General features: G+C 36.2%; 1 protein-coding gene across 2 annotated transcripts in view; it reads left to right on the top strand.

Annotated features, from left to right (window-relative positions):
* Window positions 1-11054: 11054 nt before the first annotated feature.
* LOC110108163 (E3 ubiquitin-protein ligase AIRP2-like) overlaps window positions 11055-13310 on the top strand; it is a 17827-nt gene continuing 15571 nt past the window's right edge. The window contains exon 1 of one of the 2 annotated variants that reach the window (XM_028700693.1): window positions 11055-11408. In XM_028700693.1, coding sequence (XP_028556526.1) covers window positions 11344-11408 — 65 coding nt within the window. In that variant the 5' untranslated portion in view covers window positions 11055-11343. The remainder of the gene's footprint in view (window positions 11409-13310) is intronic. The other variant, XM_020838679.2, reaches the window with a different exon arrangement.

Genomic DNA, 13310 nt, shown 5'->3' with positions numbered 1-13310 from the left:
ATTGTTGGGGTCTGCTTCATTGGGAATGGCTTCTGTCTTTGTTTTGTGTTTTGTGAACCGAGCAATTATGTGGTGACTTTATGTTCACCACCTGGATGGTTGTGGCTTGTTGGCAACCACTGATGGTGCTTCCTCTTGGTCTGATTGGTGGCCTTTGTTTGAGTTATGAGATTATGATTGGACCATTTGTGTTGTGTGGATTGTTGCTTGCTTCCTCCTCTGGATGGTCCTTATCTAGCTTTTAGGTGGTTGCAAACAGCTTCTTGCCAATGATTGAGCCCGGTCGGCTTTTTCATTTTTTTTTCACTATTTGTTGTCTCTCTTCTTTGATATTTGTTGAATTGTAAGTTTGACTTGGTCCTTTGTTGGACTTGCTTGTATCCTCCTTTTATTGATTTGAAAAAAATTCATTTTTGTTTAAAAAAAAAAACTTTGTGTAAAGCACATTTTGAATCATAAAAACATGCACCTCGACATTGTTCATTTACTTGTAATAAAACTCTATTTAAAATTTCATGAATTTAGTTTATCCATTTGTGAGTTTATAACATTCTTCATCTTAGGTTCATACATACGTTATTTGTAAACTATATAAGATATGAGATATTGATCTCATGATTAAAGGCTATGATCTTGTTGTTTCATTTTCTGTCCAAACGACGCAAATTATTTGGTTGCTCCGCTTCCCATCCGACTAAATCATAGTCGTTGATTTGAAATAGCGAACGATTAGATGGTAGCCACATAGCGCTGACGGGGATTAGTGGAAAATGCATCGCACTACCGCCCTAAAGCATTAAATGTTAATGATTGACAGTTGTGCAATCATGAGCCATTAATGTCGTCACCGTACAATCATTGCCCCTGTTTTAATCCATCAAATCAGAAGACGACACGTGGCCTGCCGCCGCCGCTTGGTTGAATTTAAAAATTTAGTTTAAATAGCCACTTTTTTAAATTATATAAAATTAAATATTTAACCAAATTTAACATATATTATATCATTTTCTTCAGAATTTTATCCTCTTCCATTTAAAAATAAAATGAAGCCTAATTTAGAGTATTCAAGGAGTTATTTGATTTATATTGATTTCCTTATTATTTCAATAATTCCCACAAAATTCATTTGATGAAATACACACTTTGTTACCATCGATTGCATGTTATATTCTACTTCCAGTGATTTACTTAACCCTAATTTTAATGGTAATTGAATTTCTAAGTAAATAAATCATGATTTGATTTATTTCTTTTAAAATTTATAACAAATCTTACTCTATTCTATTGCATGCATTCAAAATTTCAAATCCTTTATAGAAATTTTAAATATAGCTTAATTTAATGAAAATGAATTCAATTGGGGTGTATTGATTACATAGAGTGTAATTACCTTTATGGTGTTCTTCCAAAATTTTCTAAGTTGCGTTCTATTTAGTCAATGGATTAAATTCAATTTTGGCTACATAATAATATGGTAGATCTTTGATCTATCATAGTATTTTGGGGCCAATTGGTTGAATGATTGCTTTGTTATTAAAATTCTAAACACTTAGGTCAAAATTTGATACAATCAATTCCTTTAGATTTAATTCACCATGATTGATGTCGTATGTTTGTATGTGTATAAATAATGATTAGAGATGATGATTGTTGATCCTATATGATCAACTTTAGTGACCTTAAGAATAACAATTAAGGATGTATCTAGTGATGAAAACTTTTACCAAGCAAATTTATTGACATCTTACACCTTAGAATTAAATACACTATTGACTTGACATTAATTAACTTGTAAACAATGATTAATCAATTAACCCTTCATTAATTTTAATAAATCAAATCAAATCTATAAAAATATCAAATCAACTTCAATCATTAAAAATTAAATTCCAATATTAATTTTTATTCAAAATTCCAAATAATTCAATAAAAATAAAAAAATTCAAGATAAATATTAAACTTAAGAAAATTATATTTGATTAATTTTTTTTAATCAAATAAATTTGATAATTAATCTTAATTAAATATTATGCTTTTATGCTTCAGGCTTGTTTCCATTTGGTGGGCATTTAGCATTATATTTTAAAGCATTTAAGATATTAAACCATCTAATCCCTTTATGTAGTGCTTGGTTCCATTTGGAGGGCGCTTACATATGAGATTAAGAAATTTAATAAATCTTAAATAACAAATTAGCGGTTATATGCATCATGCTAGCCTCCACTCACGGAAGGCATGGGTGTATAAATTTTCAAACCCTTAATTAAACAATAATAATACACAATCCTATACATTATGCTTGCTTGTAGTTGGAGAGTATATGTATTGGATCGAAGGGCCAAAATTTTTTATCCCCACCTATTCTATATGTGTGATGATTGCATTTCATTTGCAAGCATTCTAGGATTTATAAATTAGTAACCCTTGCACTTTGATGTTAGTAATCTATAAATGCTTTATAATTAAATAATCAATTCCAACCATAAAAATCTGAATAATAAAATCCAAACATATACAACATAAACTTCAATTAAATTTCCTTTTGGGCCTTTAATAAACAAATATCCTAATACTTACAACTTGAACACTAAATCCCTATATGATATATCAATACCACATAACCTCTTTCACACATAAATGACTTTTGTACATAGATGGATTTAGTAGCTATGTGTATTAATTATAAAATAAAAGAAACTTCTTCCAAAATAGTTCTTTGATTAGTCACCCTAATATGTTATAATCTATTACTGTCACATGTTATATCGAGTTGGAATGTGACATGGAAACTCTTCAAAATTTAACCATTCATTAAATCAAACTATGCAATCCTAAATGTCATATTCTTCCCTCCAATGTTGAAAAAAATCGAGTACTTGCCATTTTTACATTATCAATCATTCTCAGTAATAATTTATGAATGAATTTATGAATGAGGGCCTTAAAAAATTGCATTTCAATATCTCTAAAGAAGTGTCCACAAGAGATCCATTAGCATAGGCATTGAGGTCATTAACTTCAATTTCCCAAGTAATTTTTCATAACCTCCAACACTATATGTGACCCAAGCATTATAATGCCCCTCAACTATTAAGATTAGATTAGACACCTACATATATAATACAAGTACTCAAATGACTAAATCCTAAAAGATACGACGTGGCTTGAAAAAAATATTCAAACCACATTTAATACTTATTGAAAATTTTTGGATCATGATTGAATCATCTTCAACAATGATCAAACCGTCATATTTATAAAAAATGATTGACTTATTCGAAAAGTTTGTGTAACATCTTCAACTTGAAGGAGAGCACAGCGGAAAAGGCAAGCAGTAAAGAAGACAGTGGAAAACAGAGAGAAAGAAAGAAAGAGGGAAAATTCTTATTCAAATTAAAACGGAGTATTACAACCGTATATATAAATAATGATAAGCTAAAGAGTAAGGTGAGCTTGAGTACAATGTATGCATATGATAAACCATGTTTTAATATCCTCCCTCAAATTAATCATTCTTTGATTGAATGGTTAATTTGGATCGAAGGAAATTAAAGTGAGAACAAGAGAAAGGTTTGGTAAGGATGTCTGCGATCTGATCGTGAGACGGTATGTGTTGAATGTGGATGTTGCCCGACGCTATGTGTTGCCGAATGAACTGGTAGTCTATTTCGATGTGTTTGGTCTGGGCGCGAAAGACGGGATTCTTGGCTATAGCTATAGCCGAGATATTGTCGCAATGAATAGTTGTAGGAGATGCCTGTTCTAGTTGAAGTTTGGCTACAAGACCATGAAGCCAGATGACCTCCGATGTGGCTGCGGATAAGGATCTATATTCAGCCTCTGTAGACGATTTGGCCATAGTAACTTGTTTCTTGACGGACCAAGAGATGAGGTTCGGGCCTAAGAAAGTACAGGTGCTGGAGATGGACTTGCGATCCATGGTGTCGGATGCCCAATCAACATCCGTGTATGTTTGAAGATTGGTGTCGCCGGGAGTGATGGGTAGACCGAAGGATTTGGTTCCTTTGATGTAACGTAGTATGCGTTTGAGTTGATTGAAATCTGCTGTTGTTGGATTCTGTATATGTTGGAAAGCTTGATTTGTGGCGTATGCGATGTACGGGTGAGTGATGGTGAGGTATTGGAGCGAGCCGGCGAGACGACGGTACATGGACGGATCATGAAATGGTTTGGAATTTTGTTGTGGATGTCTGGAATTCAGTGTAATGGGAGTCGGGCAAGCTTTGCTGTCAGTGAAGCCGGCTTCCTGTAGCAACCTGGATGCGTAGTGTTCTTGATGCAGAAAGAAGCCGGAGGCTGTTCTGTTTATCTGGATGCCAAAAAACAAATTGATCTATCTGAGTTGCTTAAGTGCAAAATGAGATCGGAGTTCGTCCAGAAGAGCGTTGATGTTTGTGTTGTTGTTTCATGTAATCAGAATGTCATCTACGTAGATTAGTATGCAGATAAATATGTGATGATTGTTATAGATGAGGAGAGAGGGGTCGGAGCAGCTAAACCCGAAACCACGAGCTTGAAGAAAGGCTGTGATTTTGTGAAACCATTGTCGAGGGGCTTGTTTGAGCCCATAAAGGGATTTGTGGAGCTTGCAGACGGCGGTGGGTTGGGATGGGTCTTCAAAGCCGTGAGGTTGGCTCATGTAGATGTCGTCCGGTAGATCACCGTGAAGAAATGCATTGGAGACATCGAGCTAAAGTATTGGCCAGTTTCTGTTGATAGCTAAGGAGAGAAGCATACGAATGATAGTCATTTTAGCCACAGGGCTGAATGTCTCCGTGTAGTTCTCGCCTTAAATTTGTTCGTAACTGAGTGCAACAAGCCTAGCCTTGTAACAGTTGACCTGACCTGAAGGCAGTAATTTCATCTTGTAAGTCCACTTACAACCAAGAACACGTTTGTTGGATGGTTTTGGAATGAGAGCCCACGTCCCCTATTTTTGCAGAGCCTGTTATTATGCATACATTGCTTCTTGCCAGTGTCTTATTTTGGAAGTCTGATTGTATGTAGTTGGGGTAGACAAATGGTTGTCGTTGCTGAGAAGAGATATGATTTGGCGAGGTTTGGTGATACCGGATTTGAAGCGGTCTGCATCGGGAGATGTTGTGGTGCGGAAGGCGGAGGACAATGTATTGCGTGTTGGGGGAATTGTCTATGCTTTTAGGTGACGACATTGGATCAGAGTACTGGAGAGAAGGATTAGTATTTGGGACAATTGTGGTAGTAGTAGGGGAGTGGGAAATAGTCGAAACGGGAACTAAGAGAAGAGGCGAGGGATAATGGTTGTTGGCTGCGATGTAGTAAGAGTGGTAGGAGAATTTTAACTGAGCGGGAAAATGGATTCTTGAAAGACAACGTGTCTAGAGATGTGAACTTTGTGAGAGTTAATGTTGTAGCACTTGTATCCTTTGTGATGAGGAGAGTAGCCAAAGAAAATGCAAGGTTGAGAGTGAGGGGCGAGTTTGTTGTTGGTGTAGGGTTGGAGCCCGGGTAGCAGAGACACCCGAAAGTTCGTAAGTGAGAGTAATCCAAGATTTCATTGTGAAGCATTTGGTGTGGAGATTTGAGAGATAGCGCAGTGGACGGAAGACGATTTATAAGGTAGTTTGTCGTAGAGACGGCATCAGCCCATAATTGGTCAAGGAGACTGGAGGCAATTAGAAGCGTACGGGTGAGCTCTAGGATATGTCTGTGTTTCCGCTCGGATAGTCTGTTTTGCTCAGGTGTATGAGGATAGCTTAGTTGATGCTGTATGCCATGATTGTTCAGGTAGGCTGTAAAATCGTTGCTTACGAACTCACCTCCTCCAATGGACTGGAAGTGCTTCGGTGTAGCCGAGAATTGGTTATGTCTAAAGCTGCAGAATAATTTGAATTTTACAAGCATCACATGCTTATGATGCATGAAATAAATCCATGTAAAACACGTGAAGTCATCAATAAACACAACATAGTATCTAAAACCATTTAACGAAGATTGCTTAGCAGGTCCCCAAACATCCGAGTGAATGAGTTCAAACGGATGGGAAGTAGTGGTAATGCTTTTGTTAAAAGAATGTTTATGGCTTTTAGCCATTTTATAATAATCACAATGAAAATCAGACAAAATGTGTTTAAAACCAGAAATACAGCGAGCTAAAGTGTTAAAGATTTTGCTATTGGGGTGGTCGAGACGAGCATGCCAGGTGGAGATGAGCGTGGTGGCAGCCTGAAGCGCAGTGGGTAACTTGGCTGGAGCTATATGAAGTTTGTAGATGCCGTCGGCATCCACGAAGGAGAAGTTGCTGGTCCTGTAAGTCCTTGATTTCAAAACCATTAGAGTCGAATGTGATTGTAACAGAGTTATCCGTGGTTAATTTCGAAACGGAAAGAAGATTGTGTGTGAGTGCAGGAACGTGTAGTAAATTGCAAAGATGAAGCTTACGCGACGAATCAAGCAAGGGAAGAAGTCCTTATTCGTAGTTATGTATGGGTATCATCGTGCCATTAGCCATCGAGATAGAGTCGTGTCCGTGGTAATTAGAGAGAAATTGGATGTTCAAATCGTCCGACGTCATATGTGAAGGAGCTCCGGAGTCCAGAACCCATGTTTGAGGTGCCTTCGGATTCGGTTGAGCAAGAAGTGCTCGAGGAGCAGTAGACGTGGGCGAGGCGTATGAGAGGTTACAGTGATGCCAACAGTTGTTTGCTGTATGGCCAATTGTGACGCCCCAGGCATCCATAGTGAAAGGATTCGTCGACAGTCTTGATCAACCTCAATCTTCTGCTCTCTTGCTCTGACCTGAAAATATTAACCACATATAATGAGCTTCAAAAAGCCCAGCAGGTCACCTAATACCTATAACTGAAATCAAAGTACAGTACTGAAACAATATGCATGTCAGTCAATCAAATTCATAACAGTCAGTTGCACATGATCAGTGAATCTATGCAGCATATACGAAAATCAGTAATCAATGCATGATCGATACAATCCACAATCATCGGTACAAGAATAAATAAATAATAGGAAGAAATCCATAAAGCTCAATAAATCAGTACATACGTCAAATTTCAGAAGAATCCATAAACAGTAGAAAAATCAATATTCGGAAGAATCTCAGTTAAATCAATCAGTCAAATCGATAGAGAAAAATCGTTGTCTCGATAATATCAGTTAAATCAATATCGTATCAATGGAATCAATCAAATCTGGTCAATAATATCAATCGGTATGAAATCATATAAACAATCAAACCAATACATCGCAAGAACAGTTGAAATCAAATCAATACAGTAAAACCTATTCCATATCAGTCAATGAATCACATGCAGGAGTTCAATATGGTGTATCAATGAAGCGATAATATCAATGAATCAATATCAATGAATCAATAATATCCATGTCCATAGTATCAATGAATCAATACAATATCAATATCCATATCAATATCAGTATCTATGTACAGTGGCACGATGCGAATATCAATGAAATCGTACAGGAACAATAAACTCGTAAATCCACAATAAATTCTTCAAATTAAATAAATCAATAAATCCATAATGAGATCATAAGGACAATTTTGTACACATGCAATACAATACAATAGTCTTACTGAACAAGTACAATCACTGGCTATTAAGGCGTTTTTCGAGTCGATAATCAATTGTGCTGTTGTAGAAATCCATAAATATATCCGTTAGATCAATAAGAGTCATCACTCTGTGCCCGTCGGCCGCCCGTTGGCATAATAATCTCCTTATGACTCCCAATCATTATATCAATGATCAATAGAGGATATCGCCAAACCCTTTTTAAAGGAAAGCCCGTCGGCCCACCATCCTGTACAGGTCAAGTCAATCTCCAACCAATGATTCAACCAGTCTTCACTTATCTTTTAGTAACAATAACAATAATTCAATCGTAACATTTGTATGCATATCAATAAGGTATTGTAATCAATAAATTCAATTTAGCTCAATGTAGGAAAAACCCTTAAAATATCGTATAGTAGACAGACGTCGTTTCAAAATGCACAGTTCCCGAAAATTACCAAATTACCAGAAATTGAATAAAACAATGTTTCAAAACTTTACTTGTACTGAAGCAACATTTTTCAACATCATGAAAATTTTCTATTCGATAAAAATTGCACAGAACTCAAAATAACTGGTGAAAACTTTATAGAAAATACTCAAATAGTGTAAAAATATCATATCAGAAATATATCAAAAGTTGTGAGGTAAAACTTTCGTCAATACAAAATTATGCGCGTTATTCGGTAACGAAAACACAAAACTGAGCACAGAATTATTAAAACTTGAAATCTTCGAAATCAGAAATAGGATTCAGAGTCCTTACTGTGAGACGAACAAATCTTCCAACTGCATCGTCGGACAAAAAGCGCTCCGCGGCCTCCGAAACCAGGCTTCTTCTTTCTCTTTCCTTCTCTTTCTCTCTCCTTCCTCTTTCTCTCTCTTCAAAATGATCCAAAATATCTCAAATCCGATACTTATCAAGCAGGATCGTCCATGACGATGCCCAGATCGTCCCGGGACGAATTCCTCTGGACACGGATCGTACAGACGAAATTAATTCCAATTTATTTCGTCCCTAGACGAAACTCTCGGGTTCAGTTCGTCCCGACCCTTACAGGTTCGTCCAGACGAAATTGACAGATTCTTCACAATTTTCTTCAGTTCGTCCGGGACTAAGGCCAGTTCGTCCGGGACTAATAACACTAAAAAATCAGCTTTTTAAGGGTTTTACACCAATCTTGCTGCAAATTAGACACATTGGACGAGTTCCTGAAGCAGATGGCTGGGAGGGAGCTTGATCGGGGGTTGCCGGAATGCGAGAACCATTGCTTGTGTATTTAGAGGAACGCTTTGAATTCTTGTTCCGAGTCTGGTTGTAGGAATTGGCGTAGTATGCAGCAGTAGTCGAGAGTTGATCGTTCTTGGTTTCTTGATTTATGTAGATCTCCTCGCTGCAGAGGAGAGAGTAGAGAGCGTCAAGATCTGCCGGAAGAGAAGAGGCTCGTATGTAAGTCTTGAACGAGTTGTAGGAAGCCGGAAGTCCGTTTAGGATGTAGAGAACAATGTCTTCGGGATCGATCTTTGTTCCTGATGCCACAATGTTGTCGACGATGTTCTTGACTTGGGCTAAGTATTGATGCATCGTATGGTTGTTCATTTGAATGTGATGCAACTCATTCTTGAGTTGAAGGATTCGAGAGCGGCTTAACGACTGTAATCGGCATTCAAGAACCGCCCAAACCTCTTGAGCGGTGGTCGAAGTAATGACGTAAAGGAGAACCGCTGGAGAGATTGTTGAGAATAGAGCAGAGATGAGATTGTTGTTGATGAAGCACCACCGAGGGTGTTCGGAGGACGTTGGGTCCGACGGAGGAGAAGTTCTTCCGGTGAGATGATCGGCATAGCCGTTCGTGGAGATGTGCTGAAAGATTTGAGTACGCTAGATCGCGTAATTGTCAGAGGTGAGGGAATGTGGGATCAGGTTTTTGATATTGGAGATGATGAATTTGAGAGTCGTCAGAATGACGAGCTTCGGCGATTCTCCGGCGAGTGTAGAGGATGCGGAGGGTTGGAGGAAGTAGAATCTTGATCCCCCATGACTAGCTCTTTGATACCATGAAGGAGAGCACAGCGGGAAAGGCAAGCGGTAAAGAAGATAGTGGAAAACAGAGAGAAAGAAAGAAAGAGGGAAAATTCTTATTCAAATTAAAACGGAGTATTACAACCGTATATATAAAGAATGATAAGCTAAAGAGTAAGGTGAGCTTGAGTAAAATGTATGCATATGATAAACCTTGTTCTAATACAACCAACAACTTAACAATATTTGGACCAACGCCAATGCATGATATCCTTATTTAGTTTTATTCAAATCTTATCCGAACACTTAATTATATTTTCTTTGACTCTTTTTCCAAAAATAATATGACATAATCGATGAACGATTAAAGATAAGTTCAAGTATTCGAATAAGTTCAAATAAGACTATGATTCGTTAAAGTTAGTTTGAATAATACTAAATCGTGGGTTGAAAATGTCACGAAGACTCACCGAATATGTTGATCATTTTCAAAAATGATCGACTAATGTTCAAATAACTATTCGACCATAGTTCGCAAATTGTTACGATTATTTGATTGTTATTTAATCATCACTCTGAAAGGAAATATGAACGACTAGCGAGTAAACTAAAGTATAATGGCTAAAAGGTTTATGGTGTGAATCCTATTTTTAATTCTAAACAAAAATTAAAATATCACTAACATTCGAATATTATGAAATCTTCTTCATGAGTTTTTACCACATGTCTAGCGGTGTAAGTGAGTCGAGCCGGCTCGATCTCGACTAGTTTATGGGCTTCCGAGCCAAGCTTATCTCGAATTCACGAGTCGAGCTTGAGCTTAAACTCGAGCTCATTTAGTAAACAAATTCGAGTTCGAGTTTGATAAGACTTGGCTCGTGAGCTTGCGAGCCCGCTCGAATATTTATTAATATTTTTAAAATAATTTTATTTTATTTATTAAATTTAAATATTTTAAAAAATTAATAAGAACCACCTAAGTTTTATAAAATGTTAAAAATTGCGGCATTTTTTTAAGAACAGTCTACGTTTTAAAAATCTAGCTCATGGCTCGCGAGTCCGCTCGAGCTCGTTAATAGTGGGACGAGCTCAAGTTCGAGCATGCACTTGAGCCGACTTTTTGACTGACAAGCCGAGCTAGATACGACTTAAACTTGACTTTATTAGACTCATTTATACCCCTAGAGAAGCCAAAGATGCATGCTCCGCAAATCACTCAATACTACAAAAGTGAAGTAAGAAGGATGAGCCAACGAGTTCTTTCAATAGAAAGTCAAATAACTATGGAACAAGAATTACAACTCTATTAAATAAAAAAGAAAATATTAGTTCAAAGTGAATTTTAGAATATATTTTTCAAAAAAATAAAAGAGCCGACTTTTTTTTTTTCATATAAAGACTGGAATTTTTTTCCTTTTTAACTCACCGTCGAATTGGCCTGCCTTTGAACTAACTTCAGTGCGTCATAGCCTGAATTGACGCAGAAGTAGACGGGCTATAAATTATCTACTTCCTTTTTTACTGAAATTTTATACCTAATTAGTTGCAGGCGGCGTCTTTGCCTGTCTACGTGGCATCTGGACTTCCCCGCGAGTTCTTGTGTCAAAGCAACGCGCAGGCAGAGGGAGACAAGGAAGAGAAAAGTCGTTCTTGGAGTGTGGGGAGGGCGGGAAGGATTTGGATTTAGGGTTTTGGAAACTGGATTGTTTGTGGTTGACGTAGCCTCCCATGAGGAATTCTGTTGGTGATTCACTCAAATCACTTTTAGCTGACATCGAACTCGCGAATACACTGTAAGTGAACTCCTGATTCTGTTTATTTTGGGCTTTTTCTACTGCAATTTTGGACATTGGTGAGAGTTTGAAGGTTTTTTTGGTGTTCTAGGGAATATCACGCTGCAGTTTCTTAAAACGTTTTCTTGTTGATCGATATTTTGTTTTATTTTTTATTTTTTTTGTGCTTGTTTTTGCTGACGCGTAGCGATTTTTCTCGATTTTTTTTTGCGGGCATGGACTTCTAATATGTAAAGAGACTTTTTTTAATGTAAGTGGAGGTTTCTATAAGTGAAAAAAATTGTCAATATTTTCTGATATCTTTCTAATTGTTGATTTTTTTGTAAGTGTTTTTGACGCCTAAAAGATAAGCTTCTGTTTATAGTTTCTTTCTTTCTTCGTATGAGTACTTCTTTTCAGTTTCAACTTATCTTGTTTCCGTTCGGTCAACCAAAATTTTGATATCTAGAGTGAGAGTCTGGAGAAAAATCTTGTGTGGAGTATTTCTAAGAACATCTTCAGGAGATGAGTTTTTTTGAAGGTTTTAAAACAATTTTATTTTTCTATCATGGATTAGATAATGTTTGGAACATTCTGTTGGAAATTATGAATTTGTTTGGTACAGCTGCTGCTGCTTGAAACGTTAGATGGAAAGCTGATGTAGAAAAGCTGCAGTGAGAAATTTTTGCTGAAAAGCTGTTGACTTTTTAGAGCCCAGAAACCATTTTTACGTGTTTGATAGTAATGCTTTATATGTGATGTACAACAACAAAACAGTCAAAGTGCCCACCGGTACAATTAAGTCCCATGATTGGATGATATCATATCAGTACATAAATTATCCGCAGTGCATCAATAACATGATAAACATAATACCAGTTTTACAATGAATTTCGAATGGCATAATCCAACAAAAACCATAGAGCATACTGTCATGGATGGACTTGACTTTTCATTCTATGCGTCTCACATTTTCAAGAAGTCTTGATTCTAAGAACACATAAATGTATGACACATAAAAGATAAAAAAAATAAAAACCTTTCAACTGATGTTAGCACATTTGTTGACATCCATATCAGTGATTGAAGGCCATCTTTAAAATGACGTGAAATTGTTTGGCTAGAGCATTGAAATCTTTCAAGTGTTGCTCTATTTGAACAATTTGTGGTAATATATAAATAATGTCTGAAAATATTTTTATGCTCAGTGATTTTTTGTTTCCAATCAAACCGTATTTGCTTTCTAATAGACGTAATATATTCACAAAATAATTTTAGATTTGAAAAATATTATAAAGTTGGGTTGGATATCCTTCTAATAAATCTCATGCCCACTTTTTACCAGTTTGTTGTGAACTCAAGCATGAGGACTTATTTAATTAGTTGTTATAATACATGGTAGCAACTCCTGTTATTGTAACTAGGTGAGAGTTTTTTTTGCCATTCATATATTAGGGATAGTTTCATCTTTTGAATATGAATTTTCACTATCTTCCATCTAGGTGAAGAAATGAAATAGTTGAATATGCATAATATCATTATCACAAATAAAAAAATAGATTGATGCTTAAAACATGACAATAACTTCAAAAAAAGAAAAAAAAAAGAAAAAAAAGAGCTGCATGATTATGATAAAAATTACTCCACAAAATAACATAACTAGCAATTATTCGAACTACAAATAACTCATCATAGAATTAATAAGACTGCCACGAAAATTGGTCTACATAATAAGAAACCATAACTAGCAATTATTCTACTCTATCTTCTACTATCAAAGAGAATTTCTTGCCTATGAAACCACAATGTCTTGTTGTGAAGACCATTAAATACATTTTTTTTTGTCTTTTTGTTAGATGAGATCAATGCCAAATCCATAGAAGTGCTCAAGTTTCTCAACTTTTCCAATTGAATATATAATTG

Source organism: Dendrobium catenatum, unplaced genomic scaffold (assembly GCF_001605985.2).
Source record: "Dendrobium catenatum unplaced genomic scaffold, ASM160598v2 fragScaff_scaffold_1574, whole genome shotgun sequence".
Taxonomy (NCBI): domain Eukaryota; kingdom Viridiplantae; phylum Streptophyta; class Magnoliopsida; order Asparagales; family Orchidaceae; genus Dendrobium; species Dendrobium catenatum.
This window is presented reverse-complemented; position numbering and strand designations above follow the sequence as displayed.